Raw genomic sequence first — 18,781 nt, forward strand, 5'->3', positions numbered from 1 at the left:
TTCTGTCTGACTTCATGCTTCCCCACCCTGTGCAGCTGTCTGCCCTGGTGCTCACAGCTAGTGTGCAGCGGCTGTCAGAGGTCCTGAACTCAGTGGCTGGCAAAGGGCCCAGGCATAACCTTTTGTTTTCTATTGACAGCTTGTCTTCCGACTTTGTTTTCAATGTTATCCCACTGACCCAAACTTTTAAACTCCCAGGAACCTGAATGGGTTCTTAGGCTGTGGATTAACAGGATGTTTTCACAAAGCTATTCCAATGCTGAGGTTGGGAAAACGTCTACAATTGTTCCAGCACTTTAATGAATTTACATATAATTCTTTTTGAAAGTGTTTATAGGGTGGCTGTGGTGGCATTCACCTGCTGAGGTATGCTTGTAGAGGTCAGAAGGTGACTTTGTCGAATCGTTTCCCTCCTCCCATCTTTCCCTGTCTGTCACCTTAGACCACTTAAGAGTATCTGTCATGCCCAATTGAAAGGTCTTTGCAGTGATGTGCTTCATTCATTGTTTTGAGGTCTGTATGTAACTCCCCTCTCATAAATTTGTGTTGTAATATTTAAAAAGTATTACAGCTACTTTGCTGATTATGAATTTTTCTGAAAAAAAAAAAAAAAAAACAAACAAACCATAAATCTTTATCTAGCTGTATGCCTTTCTTCCTCACGTTAGACTATGGTATCTCTTGCACTATGCTTTCTGCAATTAGCACAGCATTATCAGTGTGTAAAACCTGACATATGGTTTAAAAAATTACTTTTGATAGTTTGTTTGAAGTGTGGTTTTCTAACTGTGAGATTGCTGAAGTCAAGGTGTGAAGCTGAAGAAGGCTTTCCCTCTATTTTCTCATATCATCTAACAATATGCCTGTCCTCTACTGTTCTAATGCGAGTGTGCCCTTTAGCTCTTTATTTATTTTAAAATTTGAATTAATTGGTGGTATTTCAGTATACATTTAGCTTACATCTAAATAAACTCAGATACCTTTTAACATACTTAAGGACCATTTGTGTTATATTTGGTCTCTGTAAATTTTATTTTATCTTTTGAGATTTATTTTCTTTCTCCAACTAAATTTTTTTATATATCCAGATATAGCACATACACAAAAAAATTCTAAATCTATAAAATTTGTACTAGAAGTTAGGTATATGGCTCATGCCCCTGATCCTAGTACTTAGAAGACCGTGGTATGAGGATAATAACTTTGAGAGGAGCCTGAACTGTTTAGCTAGAAACAGAAAAAACAACAGCACAACAACAACAACAACAAAATATATCCAGAATTTGATCAAACTTAGACATGTTCTTTTTATGCCTAGGGTACAGAGAAACTACCCGTGTTTTCTTCTAGTGCTTTTGTGGTTTAAATATTTCCATTTGCACCTGAGATCCGCTTAGAGCTTGTTCTTACATGTGAAGTAAGATTTACATCTACCATTATCTTTTTCCAAATGGTTAGTATACCTCCTTGAGAACACATCTGTACCCTGAGCTTGAGATGGCACATGTCACAAAGTGAGTTTCCAAGGTAACCAGGTCTCCTCCTGAGTCTCTGATTGGGCTGCTTTCTGTCCTTGTGAGCTTTGCACCAATTTTCAATTTAAAGAGGCACTGTGGTATGCTTTCATTTCTGGCAGGTCTGTTCCCCCTGCCTTTTAGTTTTTTCTTAACTATTCTTGTATGTTTGTTTTTCCATATGAAGTTTAGTGTCACGCCTAGCTTCATAAAACCCTCAGAGTCTGATGTTTTCATTGGACTTGGTAATTTTATTGGAATTTATAAATTAACCTAATCAGAAGTGACGCCTTTATGATGCTGCCATCCTAGCCAGGCAAGAACACAGCATAGCTTGGAAGTTGTCCTCGTCTGTTTGTTTTCCCTTTGGTAGTGTTTTAAGACAGTTTTTGAACAAGTTTTACAAGGGGCCTGGGCTCACTGCTAGGTTCTCACTGTTGCTACGTTGTATTCCACTTTGGGGAACTATCTACTGTGGATGCACTTTGTTATCTTTGTTAGCTGGCTGTTTGTTTGTCTCCAGGCCTTCTAGCATCTTCAATACATAGTTTGATTTTTCCAGTTCTTGTCCCTATGATTGATTTATGTTGCTTCAAGAGTTTGCTAAGTAGGAAATGTTAAGTAATGATGAGCTACATAACAGCAGCGACATTGTTTTTTATCCTTGACTGTGTTGGTTCCCTCTCCCTTGCTGAACACCCTGACAGAAGCAACTTAAGGGAGGGAGGCTCTATAAGCTCCACCAACAGCGCCACTTGCCGAGTGGGCAATTACATAAGCCTATGGAGGACAGTTCTCATTCAACCCACAACTTGAGATGGTGGAAGTAACTCTCTTCCACCATTAACGATGGACAATGACATCAAGATGTTGACTTTAGGAGGAAGGTATAGCCAACTGTGTTTTAATTGCTGAGTTAGAGCAAAAGCTTTTAAAACCCATAGAAATAATAACATTCCTCTCACTTCTGCTTATCTTGATATGATTCTGGATGCTAAACCAAAGTATTCTTGAGGTACCCATCTCCCTGTTGTTTGTGGACTACAGCAATAGGTATGGGGGTTTGGTTTCTGTTTCATACTGTGCTTGGAGGGTTCCAGATGATTATAAGCAATAACAATTGTGACACTGTTCTGCTGTGATAAATGACATCATTTATGGAATGCTGGGCCCTTCTGGTCCTTGACAGTTCAGCAGAATGAGTAGAACTGTGTGGACCTTTTGATTTTCTGAGACCAGTTTTTCTATTTTTTTATAAAATTGGTTTGTGCACTCTTTTGTCACTATGTGGATCATGTTGATGAATTACTTTTTCTGAGATCATACCAATTACTGAATTGACAATGTAGAAAGCAACTACTAGATGTAAGACTGAGACAGAGACCGTGGGACAGAGTTCTTCACCATTCTTGCTCTCCAGTGTTCCCCAAGGATGCCTTCTATATCTTCTTGAAAAGGGTGTTATTGTGGCTCAGCAGGGAATTAAAAAGCTCCTAAAATGCTCTTCCAGTGAAACCTTCTAGAATTCCTCTTACTAGGATTCTAGAAAAAGTTATCTATTAGGAAGTATCATGTGGGTCTGGGAAAGTGGCTCAGACATTAAGAGCACGAGCTGGCTGCTCTTCCAGAGGTCCTGAGTTCAATTCCAAGCCACCACATTATGGCTCATGAGCATCTCTGTAATGGGATCCAGTGCCCTCTTCTGGTATATCTAAACAGCCACAGCATGTTCATATTAAATACATAAATATTTTTTAAAGGAAGTATTATGCATGGGAAATCACTGAAAGCCCTCCATAGCATTACTATGAAACCTACTCCATAGGGTTACTGGTTTATTGACAGCAGTTTCAGCTTCCAGGTTGGCTAAGTATGCCAGGGATGCATTTATGAGGTGTAACACAGATGGCTTTCCATTATGAAACTTTGTTGCAGTAAAGATTAAAATGATTCTGTTGCTATTGTCCCCAGGGTCTCACTCTGAAGAAGCTGGTCCAGTGTGAAACCAAGCTCAAGGACTCTGTCACACAGTCCCCAAGCTGCCCTTTCCATGTGGTTTCCTTCCCAGGCAATTCACTCTGCCTGTCCTGTTGCTTCTGTCCCGGGTGGATATGACTATCTTGATGTGTGCCCAGGCACAAACATGTCTCCAAAACCTGGTAACCTATCAAGCAGTTTTATATGTTAAATTCTCAATCTACAAACCCTCTACACAATAAGCTTACAACCAAAGGACAAAGATACAAACTGCACTTTTTTTTAAACAGACTTAGTTCATTTATTTTGTCTTTTATAAAAACCCTTATGTGGTAGCCACAGCTGGAGCCTGGGTCCTCTGATCAGAGACTCTGGTGTGGGTTTTCACAAGATGATCAGTGAATTCCTGATAAGGAGACTTGGTGAACACAGTTTCTTTCCAGAGGTCAGGGGTCAAGTAACTGTACGTTTTTGAGATGGCATCAAAGGTGGCCTTGGCAAAGTTGCCCAGGGTGGCAGTGCAGCCTCTGGCTGAAGTGTAGCAGTCATCTATACCTGCCATCATCAGAAGCTTCTTGGGCACAGGAGCAGAGACAATGCCAGTGCCTCTGGGGGCAGGAATGAGACGCACCAGCACAGAGCCACAGCGGTCTGTCACCTTGCATGGGACAGTGTGGGGCTTGCCAATCTTGTTCCCCCAGTAGCCTCTTCTCACAGGGATGATGGAAAGCTTGGCCAGGATAATGGCCCCTCGAATGGCAGTGGCAACCTCGTTGGAGCACTTAACACCAAGACCAACATGACCATTGTAGTCCCCGATAGCGACGAAAGCCTTGAACCTGGTCCGCTGGCCAGCCCGGGTCTGCTTCTGCACTGGCATGATTTTCAGAACCTCATCTTTTAGAGATGCACTCAGGAAAAAGTCGATAATCTCAGACTCCAAAGACTTGATCTTCATGTTCTTAACCAGGCGGCCCAGCTTGGTGACGGGGATCCACTCCTTGTCTTCAGCTTTACCTCCACTAGCCCCGCGGCCTCGATCACGGCCTTGGCCTTGACCACGACCAGGACCGCAGCCCCTAAGACCACTACCAAATCCTCCTCGGAAGCCGCCGCGGCCTCCTAAGCCTGGGCCCCCGGGTCCTCCGGGCCCTCCCGCTTGCATAGGCGTCATCTGCCATTTGGTATTTTCCCGAAGAAGAAGAAGAAGAAGACAAACTGCACTTTTATGTGAGATAAAAAGACCCATAGAAATCCTTAGAAATAATAATAACAATCTCATCAAGCTAGAGATGCACCAAGAGAAACATACACATCTGGCTTCATCTCCATTCCTCCCACAATATTCTCCTCCTCCCTCCTCTTCTGCCCTCCTAGACCTTCCTCCACCTATCTTTCTATTGCTTAATCATTTATCGCCTTAAGGTAAATCTGCAAAGCTTTTCTAAAGGACAAGTGGGGAAAGCGACAGACACCAGGCTTTGCAGGTTGCACATTGTGTAAGTTTAGTTTACAGCAGGAACCAGATGCAGTTGTTCATTGCTGCTGAACTATGGAAGCTGAACAGGAATGAACACCAGAGAAAGAAGGAAGAGCACTTCACGCAATCTGATCGAAAGGAGGGCTTAAAATATGAGGATTTAAATCAATCAAAATGAGAACAGTAGCATGCAGTTGTGATTACGGGATGGTAACAATTTTTAACACTGGGAAGGTGTTAAACTTAAGGCCTGTGTAAGTGAATGTCTAATTTAATTTGAGTGGACAGCGTGTCATTTATTAGCTGTTACTGTTTTTTTGGTGTGAAGCCTTTTGAAATTATGTATTCTGGGCTTGTGAGATGGGTAAAGGCCATTGCCCTGACCAGGTCATTTGTGTCTGGTGAATTTAATCACTGAGATTCACATTGTGGAAGGAGAGAACCACCTCCCATGAGTTATACATATCCACACATAATAAAGTGCAAAAGGTTTTATGTGGAATTTTTCAACATTTGTATTTTACCAACAAACAAAATTAATTTTGGAACAGTTATTAAATAATTTTAGTTTTCTCTGTGATGGAATGTCAGGTTAATATTTGAATCTGCAGTTCCATTGTGATCAGGAAGCATCTTGGACTAATAGCCCACATAAACTATGAAGAAATCAGTCAAGAGAATCACTATGGTGGAAGTTAGAATAGATATTTCCCTATGTAACAAATTCCTCACCCTAGTCTCTCTCTTGACTGTGTGTGTGCGCATTGTGCATGTGTACATGCATGTGTGTTATGCACATAAATGTTTGTGGGATTTGCATGCACCAATCTTTATTACCCTTTGCCTTTTTACCTTGAGATAGTTTCTCACTAACTTGAAGCCCAGGGACTTGCTTTTCCTGTGGGCTTTATGATGTGGTGAGTGCCATTACTCAAATCCCGCTTCCCAGGGATTTCAGGACAGGAATCTTTAAAGAATGGGAATGTTTACATTTTAGTTGATGTGGTGGTTACAAGGTATCTTTGTAGAATTATGATTGCACTGTACAATGAACTCAGTGTGAATCAAAATTATCTGTATATTTGCCATGCTGAAAGTGAATGAAGGTTAGTCCCTGTATAAGATCCTCAGTTTGAGTTCCAGCATTAGGGGGAAATTTAACATATGGCTAATCACCCACAAACAAGTAAGAAGTTATTATGAAGTAAGGACTTTACATGGGGTAGAGAGGGTATTAGATGGGAGTTTCCTAGAGAGGTGATGTGGCTGAGATAATCAGCAGTCAACAACTTATCAAACAGGTTTATTTCTTAAATTTCCAGTCCACAATGCATCCAAACAATTAATTCACTGCCAATCAATATAGATATAAACCACCCACCTAGACAAGATAAAATCGATCTTGTTCATCCTCATCTGTTGTCTCCATCTTGAATCTCCTGCTTCTCCATCTCTTCTGCCTTATCAAAAATTTTGTCCCCACCCCACTTTCTACTGTCCAGTCATATATTGCCTTGACATCAACCTACATGTATGTATATACAGGTGTATATTTGTCCACATATGTGTTTATGTATGTACTTGTGCATGCTTGGTGTCCTTGGAAGCCAAAAGAGGGCATCCCTTTGGAACTGGAATTACAGATGCTACTAAGTCACTGTTGGAAATAGAACTGGAGTCCTCTGGAAGACAAGCATCTCCCCATCTCTCTCTCTCTCTCTTCTCTCTCTCTCTCTCTCTCTCTCTCTCTCTCTCTCTCTCTCTCTCTCTCTCTCTCTCTCTCTCTCTCTCTCTCGGATACAGGGTCTGAGTGTTCTTGTCTGGTCATGAACTCCTCCTCACTCAGACAGACTGGCGTCAGATTCACAGGGATCTCCCTGTCTCTGTTTCCGGAGTGCAAGGCCTGGGATTAGAGGTGTGCCACAATGCCCAGTATGAGCTTTAAAATGTTTAAAGCTAGAAGTATGTTCTACAGGGAAGTAATTGTAGAAAACAAAGAGGCACACTTTAGATACCCAGTGTCTGTCAGTGTTTTAGAGCATCACTAGTTTTTCAGTTATTAACTGTATTAGAGTAAGACTTTAGTGTCACAGTTGCTTCTCTTTGCTTGTTAGCTCTATGAATAGGCAAGTGACTTAATCTTCCCTAGTTTTGGCTTTTCTCATTGAAATATAGAAAAGAAAATCCAGTCCACAAATTGCCTTGAAGCAAAATGTTTTTACTTGTCTTACAGTGGCTTTGTTCTTTATTTTTCTTTATTTTAACTTTCTGGGTGTGGAGGTTGACCTTGAATCTCAGGGATCCCAGGCCCCTTCCAAGACCTGGGCTCACAGGCATGTTGCAGACCTAGTGTAATCTCCAGAAATCCATGTTTAAAAAGAAAGAAGAAGGTCTGGTTGTGGTGGCAAATGCCTTTACTCCTAGCACTTGGGAGGTAGAGGCAGGCAGATCTCTTGTGGGTTTGAGGACAGTCGGTCTACAGAGTAAATTCCAGGACAACCAAGGCTGCACAGAGGAACTCTGTCTGGGAAAAAAAACAAATGCCAGCCTCACAAACAAAACAACAAGAAGAAACATTGTTTCCAGCTCCATCAAAAAGTAACAGTAAACAAGAGACAAGTTAGTTCAACAAACTGAGCCCAAGTGGGGGGGGGGGGTTTCAGTCATTGGACAACAGTTTTAGACAAGCTTATTAGAGAAGGGCTCCTCTCCCACCCCTCCCCCACTTTACTGTGTTAGATATTCAACGGAGGAATTTCCTTAAATTACACAAGTGCGTGCATTCACACCTTGTCCCTTAGTCCTAACTGAGAAAGTAGCATATGACCAAGATGAGTCCTTCATCCTGAAGGAGGTACAGATAAGGTAAAGATGAGGAGAAAGAACATTCCAGGGGCAGAGGGAGCAGCAAGGCCAAACGTTCATAAGAGAGTCTGAGGAAGTGTCTGGGAGAGCGATATTGGAGGGGTTGATCTCTATGACTCTCCTAAACCCTACAGCTGCTCTGTGTCAGGGATGCTCAGTCCACATTGGGATGCAGTTAGTGCTTTAAATAACTACCAGTGATGGCTATCAAGAATTCAGCCTGTAGCGCTGGAGAGATGGTTCATCTTCCAGAGGTCCTGAGTTCAGTTCCCAGCAACCACATGGTGGCTCACAACCGTCTGTAATGTGATCAGATGGCCTCTTCTGGCACAGAAGAAAGAGTACTCATACATAAACTAAAATAAATCTTAAAATAAGAAAAAAAAAAAGAATTCAGCCTCTTCTGATCCAGACCCCTCTGCTAGAGTGAGGGGGAGTGCAACTCCTCCTAAAGGCACCATTAATCACTGCCCAGGTCACACATGCCGGTGATAACACTGGAAGGACTGGGGTGTGCAAAGTGTCTTCCAGGTCCCCTTTTCCATTACACTACATCCATCTGTACCACTTCTTCCAACGGTGCCTTTTCTCCCATAACAAGTGTTAAAGGGTGGACTAAGATCAAGGATTTTCTATTACTGCTTCTAAATCATGTGCTTCTGCTGCCTCTGCCTCTGCCTCTGCCTCTGCCTCTTCCTTCTCTTCTTATGTTTTTAAGATACAGTCTTGGTCCTGGAGAGATGGCTCAGTGGTTAGAGCACTGGCTCCTCTTCCAGAGGTTCTGAGTTCAATTCCCAGCAACCACATGGTGGTTCACAACCAGACACCATCTTGTTCTATAGATCTGACTGGCCTCAAGCATTTGGCAATCTTCCTGCCAAGCTCCCCTGAGAGCTGGGATACAGGCAAATGTGACTTCCTCTTTTTTTGTTTCTTTCTTTGTTTGCTGTAATAAAACAGCATGGCCAAGGTAAGATCATTTACAGAAAACTTTATTTGGGCTGAAAGTCCCAGAGGGTTAGAGTCCATGAAGGAATGACACGGCAGGATCAGGGTGCTGGGGACTCCAGTCTTGAATTGTAATCTTGAAGCTGAGAGTGAATTCAAAAGGGGAAAAGGGAGTTCAAAATGGTGACTTTTTAAACCAGTGAAATGCCTGCTCCAGCAAGACAAGACCTCTTTAAACCTCCCCAGAAAGTGATACAACTGGGCACTAAGTATTCAAATGCTCAAGATGACAAGGGACATCCCATTCAAACCACCATAGCAAGAGCCACATGCTGAGCTTCAGACAGACTTTCTTTAGGTCGACTGGAAGCCACCTGAGCTCAGATGCCCTCTCTTCCTCCCCATTCCCATCAGTGTGAACTGGAAGCTTGTAGAAGGAATTAAGTTTGGCGGAGCTCAGGTCTGCATTTCATATAAACTCAGCAGTTAACTGAGGTTGTCATGGACCGCACTGGGTAACCACTGGGCTCTGTTTTTCCACGAGAACAGGTTTCTTAAGTAGGATTCAGTAACTATGTAAACACCATCTTATCAGCATTCAGTGTTCTGATAAATACAGCACTGACCAATAGTCATCTCTCCGATGAGTATTGATTAGTTGATTGGACTTGTTGGAAATCAATCGTTGTACTTCTGTAAAGAGTCAGGCAGTGCTGACCTGGCAGAGGCTTGAATATTATTTTGTCTGAATATGAATCAGGTCTTTTACATGCTATGCAAATGCCCTGACACTCAGTTGCACTCAGAAGCAATCCCTTACTGGCCCTTTTGAAATATACTATTATTTCTTTTCTGTAGTCTTATAAATAAATAAATAAATAAATAAATAAATAAATAAATAAAATAAAATAAATGAGACTAAGTACAGACAGGCTTCACGGTCACATCGATGATACTTCAGAGAAACAGAAAAACTGACACTAAAAGACAATAAAGTAAAGATGGCTGCCGTGACCGCTGAAAGGGCAGAATGGACCACTAGAAATGACAGGCACAGAGGAAATTTGTTGGAGTCAGCTCAGAGGGTGAGGCCGGGGTATCCAACTCCATCTTCTGTCTCAGGGTAGGTGAACCCACTGAGCCAACCCACCATCCCTGCATTGTTGAAAATATCAGAGCTGATAGAGAGGTGTTAGGAGCTTTACTCCTGTCCCTTCCTCAGTCATGTAAGGTCCCCAGCCTTCCAACTACTCAGTATGACACAGGGAATAGTCTGTAGACCTACACAAATCAAAATGAGGTCATTTTGATTTGAAGTGTGCCCTACAATAGTGAGAGATGCCTTTACAAGGAGAGAGCTGAGCATACTTACAGACACCTGTGATGTCAGTGCTTCTGAGGCAGGAGGATTGCTGCAGGACTGAGGCACAGATAGACACTGGAGTGCTACATTTATAAGCCATAGGATGCTAAGGATCATGTGCAAGCCCTGGAAGCCAGAGGAGACAAGGAGTTTGCCTAGATGTCTAGATGTTTCAAGGGCAGCATGTCCCCTGCTGACAACTTGATTTTTCATGCCTCCAGGTTTTAGAAACATGAAAGAGACAGAGGGAGGAAGGGGGAGGGAGGGAGGGGGAGGGGAATGTATACTGAGACAGGGTTTCTCTGTAACAGCCCTGGCTATACTGGAACTCAGGTTTGCCTTGAACTCACTAGAGATCCAACTGCCTCAATTTTAAATGTTTTTAAAAGTTGTCTTCAGTCAAGCACACCAGAAGAGGGCATTGGATCCCATTAATGATAGCTGTGAGCCACCATGTGGTTGCTGGGAGTTGAACTCAGGACCTCTGGAAGAGCAATCGGTGCTCTTAACCACTGAGCCATATCTCCAACCCAATTTTATTGTTTTAAACTGCCAGGTTTGGGGCTGAAGAGATGGCTCAGCGGTTAAGAACACTGACTGCTCTTCCAGAGGTCCTGAGTTCAATTCCCAGCAACCACATGGTGGCTCACAGCCATCTGTAATGGGATCCAATGCCCTTTCTGGTGTGTCTGAAGAAAGATATAGTGTACTCATATAAATAAAATAAATAAATCTTAAAAAAAAAAAAAAAAAAAAAAAAAACCTGCCAGGTCTGTGGTGCCTTGTCACTGCAGCCCTAGAAAGCTAATATAAGATTAAAACATCAATTAAATTTATGCTGAAAAAATATGTTAATAGAATGTTTTACTGGGCACACACTGCTGGAAATGGAACAGGGGAAAGAAAGTATCTGGAGTCATACTTGTGTCTAGGGTCAGTCTAATTGATCTCACCACTTTCAGCCAGAGTGACACACACACACACACACACACATACACACATATACACACATACACACACACATACACACACACACACACAGAGAGAGAGAGAGAGAGAGAGAGAGAGAGAGAGAGAGAGAGAGAGAGAGAGAGGAGGGAGGATATGCTTTTACATACCCAAGCAGTACTTTGGGGGCAAGTTTGGGTCACTGTTGTTACTAAGTTATCTTTCTCACCCGGCAAACATCCAGTGGAGAGGAGCTACAGTTAGACAGGGATGCACTTGGAAAGCACTTTTTCTTTTAAACTTTATCCCCACGTTTCAAACTGTCGGCTTGGGACGCAAGTGCACACAGAAGCTTCAGGGCTGCCAGCACGTGTGCAGTGAACAGCACAAACAGCCTCAGCCTGTCAGAAACAGGATGAGCAGCCTGCAAGCCTGGGACACTGTCACTGAATGAGGAGAAGCGTCTATTCTTCTGAACTTTACATCAACTTCATTATATCTCTTTAAATTATTAAACCGGACATGGTGGCACATGCCTTTAATCCCAGCACTCCAGAGGCAGAGGCAGGGTGGTGTCTCTGAGTTCAAGGCCAGACTGGTCTACTGAGAAAGTTCCTGGACAGCCAGGGCTTCACAAAGAAACCCAGTCTTCAAAAACAAAAGCAAAACCACATTGGCAGTTGGGTGATGTGGTGCACACTCTTGTAGTGCAGTCCTTAGGAAGTGGAGGCAGGAGGATCACAGTTATCTTTGGCCACAGATACTGCCTGCTTTTTTTGGAGGATCTAAGTACACACACACACACACACACACACACACACACACACACACAACATGCACACACAATCTTAACAATAGAGACCTTGGTCCATGGCAATGGTTTTAAAAGTTATAATTCATATCATTACCTTCTTTCCCTCAGTTTGTTAGAGATAAAAACACTCAATGATAACTTCATTAGCTCCTGTAGACCCAAGATCACTATTCTTGCAAGGCAAACATATAATGGAATTTTTTTTAATGAGGTATACAGGCTTTTGACACTTGGCTTCTAATTCTCTTCCTGGAAAGGTAGACCAGGAAAAAAAATTTTTTTTACAGTTTGAAATCTGAATTGTTAAAAATGTCATCTGTCAACAGTCTGTGTAATTCCCATAAAGACAAAGATTTTTCAAAGGTTTGTATCCTTGATGGAGCAAAGATCTTTTATAATGAAAATGACAGAAGACAGGATTACTTCAGGCAAGCCTTTTATGGGTAAACAATGTTATAATTTGCTTTTCTCACTGTGTATGTGTGTACACATTACATTTCAAGGCCCTCGGTTTAAAGTAACGTTTATTCGTTGATGCAATCAATAAATTAACGGTATTCTAATGAACTAAAGGAGTCAGTGTGAGCTTTGGGATTTGAGGAGCCCAAGTTCCGACCGTTCATCTGTCTGTCCATCCATCCGTCCAGCCATCTGTACCTCCGCTCTGAAACTCTTGTAAGTGATAATTTGTTTCATCCCTGCCCCACCTCTTTCACCACACTCCACATTAGCTTTAAAACAAAGCTAAGCCCGAGTGATTGAGTTCATTCTCTCCCTTTTTCTGTGACTCCTCTAGGGAAAAGTAATACACATTTGCTAGTGTGTGCAGATGGAATGATTGAAGGAAAACATGCAGGCTGAGAAGCAAGCACACAGGATGACAGGCAGCGGGAGTTGGGGGCTCCCATTCCCTCTAACCCGGTGGCTTCCGCTCTGTTAACTTTACTATGTGACTATTTTGGAAAATGAAGTCTGAATCTCCAGACCTCATTTTCCAAGAGACCCCAACAATCCGGGCTTAAAGTAGTGTGAACAACTCCGAACAACTCCGAATTCTATGCAGCTGCCTGAACTGAACTTGACAGGTTTGCTTCAAAGAGAGCAGTATAAAGGGTAAAATAAAGGAACATCATTTTTTGAGACCAGTGAGTCCCAGGCGCTTGCTCCCAGTGGGCCTGCCTGGGTTCACTTCAGAGGGGCATTGCTGTCTGCCTAGTAGAATTTGGGCGATTTAATCACTATCAATTTTTTTTTTTTGCATCTGCAAAGTGACCAAACTTCTCAGTGCCAGGTCGAGGACAGGAGGGCCTTATCATTAAGGCCTCAAGCCTGTTATCTAGAATTTTCCAAGCGCCGGACGTAGCTCAAGGAAGTTCCTCGTTCCACAAAGGATCTAGACACTTCATAGATGAAGGTGGTCCCTTCTCTCTCTTTATCCACACATCCAGAGGAAATGTGCTCAGGCTTTCAACAAACTGGTCCCGCCCCGAAGCCTGGAGCCACACCCGAACGCGCCTGCCTAGGGCAGACACCACCTCCTACTTTATCTTAATAAATCGCAGTCACTACACAACTTTTCCGAAGTTTAGTTTTGTAATGGAACTTGGGACTCTTCTGGTGTGACGTCTACCAAGAAGGACTTCATCTTTTCACTTCCTTGGAAAGAGCCACACTTTAGACTTCGAAAAGTTTTCCCTTCCCCATTCCTTTCTGGGGTTGTTTACATTCGTCCCTAATCAGCGAAAGATTATAAAGTCGAGGCGCCTGGCCCCACCCCACCCCAACTTTCTTCCCAGTAAGATTTTCTTAGCCACTCCTGACGGCGCCACTGCTCCAGCGATGCAGAGTTGATCCTTCCCTCCCACCTTCATTTTTAAAGAAAGCAATTTGGGGGCTGAGCAGGACTCCTCCTTGTGCCCTCCGCCGTGGGTCGGCGCCGCGGCGATCTGCGGCTTGCCCTGGCAAGTAGCGCTCGGGGGCGTCCCGAGCCCTGCTCTGCTGTCTCCGCTCCCGCTCGAAGGGGCGGGACGCGGGCGAGCCGTCGTCATATTACGTCACCAGGGAAGTCCCCATAAAAAAGCCGGCTTGGGGCGCCCGAACTGAGACAATTCCTTGGCTTGTGCTGCCTGCGGAAGCGCAGTGCGTTTTGCTCGCAGCACCCGCGGTCCATCTCGCGCAGCCTAAGTTCTGGGGGAGCTCCAGAGTCCAGATTGGGGACCTCAGTCTCCCGTGCGCAGCGGAGATCGCCGCGGCTTTCTGAGATGCCCCGGAGAAAGGCGCGTCGGAACGCGCCAGTGAACCCAACGCGGGCAGGTAACTAGCAGTTCGGCCCGCGGCCATCCAGGCAGGATGGGTTTGAGGTCATACTCAGGACGGTTCGGGGCTCGGGCTGGAATGTACGCGCCTGCATGTTCGGGCCAAATCGGCTCCCGGGCTCGTGCCTTCGACTGGTCTAGAAAGTTCTTCAGGGGCTTCTACTAAGACTGCGGGCCTCTGGGAGAGTCCAGCCCAGCGTCTCATTAGGATACAGGTGCATCTTAGGCCGGAATTTCCGTCTGTTTCGTGGCTCTCTGCTTGCTCTACCAGGGACCAGGAGGAGAAAAAAATACCTGTGCAGGAGGTGATCTGGAAGATGGTTTTAGCGGCAGGTGGGGGTGGGAGAGGCCTCCCGGCCTAGCGCCCCCTGACAGGCCCTCTTCCTTCCCCATCTTTGAGAACCCCTTCATCTCTATCCCCACTCCACCTCCAACACCAAGAAAAGTAGTGGTTCAAACTTCGAACCCTCCCAGCGCTCACGCCCTGAACCTTGAACCCTTGGAGGCGTGGGGTTGAGACTCTGGTATTGAGAAGCTTTTAACTGTCCGGACTGGGAACAGAACAGATCCAGGAGAATAGAATTTGGTCCTGGAGTCTTTCACCCACCAGCTTTTCTACCATCACTCACATGCAACTCTCTGCAACTGCTGAGGGTCGCCCCCCTCCCTCCGTTTTTTATAGATCTTAACCAAAGGTGACAGGCACCTGCTAAGGAATTTCAAGACTCTTGTCCGGAAATCACTTTGCGGGGCATATTTCATTATTTTATAAGGCCATGGGGCAATGCCAACGTGGTACATTGCCAGTATGAGGGTGATGGTGTCTTAAGAGTTCAGACCGTATTTCTGGAAGGTCCAACATGAGCATGGCATTGTCTAGACAGATTTAAAGAACAGCAGAATGTCTCGAGGTCAAGTAAGGTGTGAACGTGTAGTTCCAATAAAAATACGTTGCCGGGCTTACCTGTCCCTAACTCCATCTCTCAGGACGCTGAGGCAGGAGAATTAGCAGGGACTGTATAGTTTAAGACCAGTCTCTGTCATATAGGGGGACAGGCTCAAAAACTCAGTCCCCCCCAAATCAAGGTAGTAAGACTGGGGTGAAGCTCAAGGGTAGAGCAGTTGTCCAGAATGTCTTTGGCCCTGGAATCTTTGAGCTGCATTTTGCCTCTTCCCCCTTTTGAGAAAGTACTAATTGTTCCTAGAATCAGGATTTCTTAATTTGTGTGCCATGTTTAATATGTTGCCTCTTAAAGAGTGTTTTGTGAGTATCTCTGAAAATATTTGACCCTGGAACTCATTAAAACATGGCACATTATGGAATCTCTTAGGGTCTCTGATTTCACTCAGCCAATACAGAAATTTACCCCAAAATAGGTTTAAGAGCTTATTTTACTGTGTACTTAAAGTTTGAGTTCACTGGCAGTCTAAGTAGCGGGTTAAGTAGTGGGTATCTTGGTTACAAAAGAGACCAGCTTTTAAATTTATATTCATAATTTTTGGTCATAGTCTTGAGGGGTTCCAAAACAACCAAAATTGATCTTTGAAATATTTCTAAGAAGTAGATAATTGCAAGTTAATTTTACTTGTGACAGTGTTTCTTAATATTTAGTTAATCCCAGCTGTTAGAATATCGAATTTCTAGAAAGACACGAATTTAAAACTTTTCTGCTTCTCTATAGATGTGATGACTTTGTATGGAGTAGTCTTGTAGGGAAACACTGGCTTGGTTTTTAAGAACTGTGTGGACTATTTTGGTAAATTTTATGAGTTTTTATGTATTTAATGAGAAAATAATTTTTTTAAGGAAGGCATAATTGGGCAATGACACATTGCCATTAGAAAAGCAGATTTACTTTTAAACCACACGATTTTAGAAATTGACTTCTGTTCCCCGCTTAATCTTGAATTAAAGGGGAGACCTCATTGGGTTGGTTAGTGGTTTGTCTCTATTTGCAACTTTTATTAAGTCACCAGGGTTGGTGTTTGGGTGCACCCAAGTAGCATCCTTGGATGTGCTAATTTACGAGTCACCGGTAGGATTGCTTTCAATGTTAATTTCCAGGTGTTTCTCTTTCAGAGTTACCGCCTGAGTTCGCAGCTCAGCTCAGGAGGATTGGAGACAAGGTGTATTGCACGTGGAGTGCACCCGACCTAACTGCGGTTCTGGCGCAGATGCCTGGCAAGAAGTCGCAAAAGAGCACAATGAGGAGCCCGAGCCCAACCCGGGTGCCAGCAGGTAAGGGTCCGGGCGCTGCGGGGTTTCGGAGGAGGCCCAGCTTAGTCCGTTGGAGCTCGTGCCCGCTTGGCGCGTGCCTTAGGAACACTGTAAGAAAGTTCTCGAAGCAACAGCTTCTTGCATGTTAGCCAGGTTTGTTTTCGCTGTGGGTTGCCCAGCGCCACAGTGGTGGGAGTGGGAGTGGGCGGCTACCCTAGAGAATCACTGGAGAAGCGCAGTCCGAGGCTGGGCACCACCCCTGGGAGCTCAGCTCTAAGGAATTGTCACTGCAAATGTCTTCACCCCCAGGACTAACTAGCAGTTCTTCCCCTTGGGGCTGTTTAAGGACACCCCGCTGGGGTACCTGAATTCTGGAACCCAGGAGGCCTTCCTCCTTAGTTAGCATTTTAACAGTCCCGGCTGGAAAGGTCTGGGGAAGAGAAGGGGTATAACCGGTGAGAAAGGAGTTCTTTTTTGCCTCCTGCTCTATTTGTAAATCTCATCAAGGATCTGCAACCAGCTGCTCTAGGAGTTGGAAATCTGTAGAACTGCTGTTTTTATCAGACGTTTGCAGCAGCCTCTTTTTTTTTTTTTTTTTTTTTTTTTTTTTGGTCTTTCATTTCTTAGCCCAGTAGACATGCTGAGAAAGTGTGACGGAGCTAGAGGGAACTCAGCTTCTTTGGCCCCTTGTCAGCTCTCTGACGCTTGTCTGATGGGAGAAGTCCTGTCTACCTTTTGGGATGTCAGGGAGTTTTACTCACGACTGCTGTACAGTGCTAAACATTTTCATTTCGGGGGGGTAGAGGGAGGGTTTTGTTTTGTATTGTTTTTTGTTTATTTGCACAGGGTCTTCTAAGTACAAGCTGTCCTTGAACCTGTTTGTGTAGTTGAAGGTGACCTTGACTTTCTAGTCCTCCTGTCTCTACCTCTGGAATCACAGTTTATGTGCCACCAAATGCCACTGTCAACCTGCTCACATTTTCAGCCGTCATTGGCATCATTTTGCTTTTGTTTTGAACTCAGAGATCTCCTTGCCTCTCCCTCCCAAGTGCTGGGATCAAAGGCGGCGGGCACATACAGTTTTTCTTAGTAACATCCAGCCAAATTACTTCTGTTCAAAGAAAATATGGAACGAATTATCAATATGCAAATCATACTTTCTTCTTTCCTCTTCTCCATAAAGACAATGGATTGATACAGTCTGGACTTGTAGAAATAAACGGGCCCACCTCAAAGTGTAAATTTGAAAATTATTTTAGAAAGCCAGGCTGCAGTTCCAGGCACACAGCACCGGGGAGCAGAGGCAGGATTAGGGGTTCAAGGTCTTCAGCTACACTGCAGATTTGTTAAGCCAGGAGACTTCACTTCAAATCCACAAAATAAGCTTGTTTAAAAGTGTAACTCCAAGTGTAACTCCAACTTCATAATGAAATTTTATGATTCTTATGGGGAAAGAAGAAGAGATTCTAAAGAATATGTTTATTTGCCTGCTGGGAGGGTGGCCTGGAGCTAGGAGATACTGCCATTGGGAGATCAAGTCTACTTGAAAACATCACCAGAGATTGGAATTTGACTTTTGTTCCTTACCCAACCATAAAAGAGAAAGGGATGACATCACGGGAGACAGCTAAGGGTTGACTAATGGCACAGCTGGTAAATTTTTAATACATGTAATTTCTATATTAGGAAGAGAACTGACCTCATCCAGGGTGCTTTAAAAAAAACACAAAGCAAATGCCTATAGCCTTACCTGACCCATGAGTGTTTGCATTACCTTGTTGGGAAAGTCACAAAAGTGCCTTTCACTTGGGGTATGTGCTAACTCTTACTGGTCTACAGCTGGGGCTGTTGTCCAACTGAATGTTTATGTCTAACTCTTTCAGACCTGAAGGACGAATGTGCTCAACTCCGGAGAATTGGAGACAAAGTAAATTTACGGCAGAAACTTCTGAATTTTATTTCCAAGCTCTTCAATTTAGTAACCTGAGTTCTTCAAAAGCTTTTGCAAGAAGGGGCGTCCTAGGAAGGAAGTCCCCCCTGGTTGGTGCAAATGTCTGGTGTTGGATGGACTGTGATGTGATGAAGGAAAGGCTCGCTTGCTTTTGGTTCCCTGAACGGGGGTGACGAAGGAGATGAAAAATGGGTTTCCATGGGAAAGTTTTCAAAAATTGTTCTTCGATGTGCGATAATGTGAACCACGCTTCATTCTTTCCTTCTTTTTAAAAAAAACAAGACTAGAGGAGTCGTGGAGCTAGGGAAGTAACTAGTAATAATGTGCCTTTTCAGGGTTTTTATGGTGTTTTTGCCAAAGGTTGTTGTCAAGAGTAATAGAAGGGGAC

The 18,781-nt window shown here is 43.8% G+C and overlaps 1 protein-coding gene and 1 pseudogene across 2 annotated transcripts; one reads left to right on the top strand and one right to left on the bottom strand.

Annotated features, from left to right (window-relative positions):
• Positions 1-3,816: 3,816 nt before the first annotated feature.
• On the bottom strand, positions 3,817-4,672 carry LOC308423283 (small ribosomal subunit protein uS5-like; annotated as a pseudogene). Its single transcript has one exon. The product of its transcript is annotated as a small ribosomal subunit protein uS5-like (transcript).
• A 9,389-nt stretch (positions 4,673-14,061) lies between these two features.
• On the top strand, positions 14,062-18,458 carry PMAIP1 (phorbol-12-myristate-13-acetate-induced protein 1). The gene is made up of 3 exons (XM_080919790.1): positions 14,062-14,222; positions 16,305-16,463; positions 18,326-18,458. The coding sequence occupies exons 1-3, from the start codon at positions 14,171-14,173 to the stop codon at positions 18,427-18,429; spliced, it is 315 nt and encodes a 104-aa protein (XP_080775916.1). The 5' UTR covers positions 14,062-14,170; the 3' UTR covers positions 18,430-18,458.
• Positions 18,459-18,781: the final 323 nt, after the last annotated feature.

This window comes from Micromys minutus (assembly GCF_963924665.1).
Source record: "Micromys minutus genome assembly, chromosome: 8".
Taxonomy (NCBI): Eukaryota; Metazoa; Chordata; class Mammalia; order Rodentia; family Muridae; genus Micromys; species Micromys minutus.

Excerpts from the sequence above, each read along its gene's own strand:
- PMAIP1 (XM_080919790.1), top strand. The coding sequence starts at position 14,171 with ATGCCCCGGAGAAAGGCGCGTCGGAACGCGCCAGTGAACCCAACGCGG. Across the intron at positions 14,223-16,304 it reads AGTGAACCCAACGCGGGCAG|AGTTACCGCCTGAGTTCGCA; the intron begins GTAACTAGCAGT and ends TTTCTCTTTCAG. Across the intron at positions 16,464-18,325 it reads CCCAACCCGGGTGCCAGCAG|ACCTGAAGGACGAATGTGCT; the intron begins GTAAGGGTCCGG and ends TAACTCTTTCAG.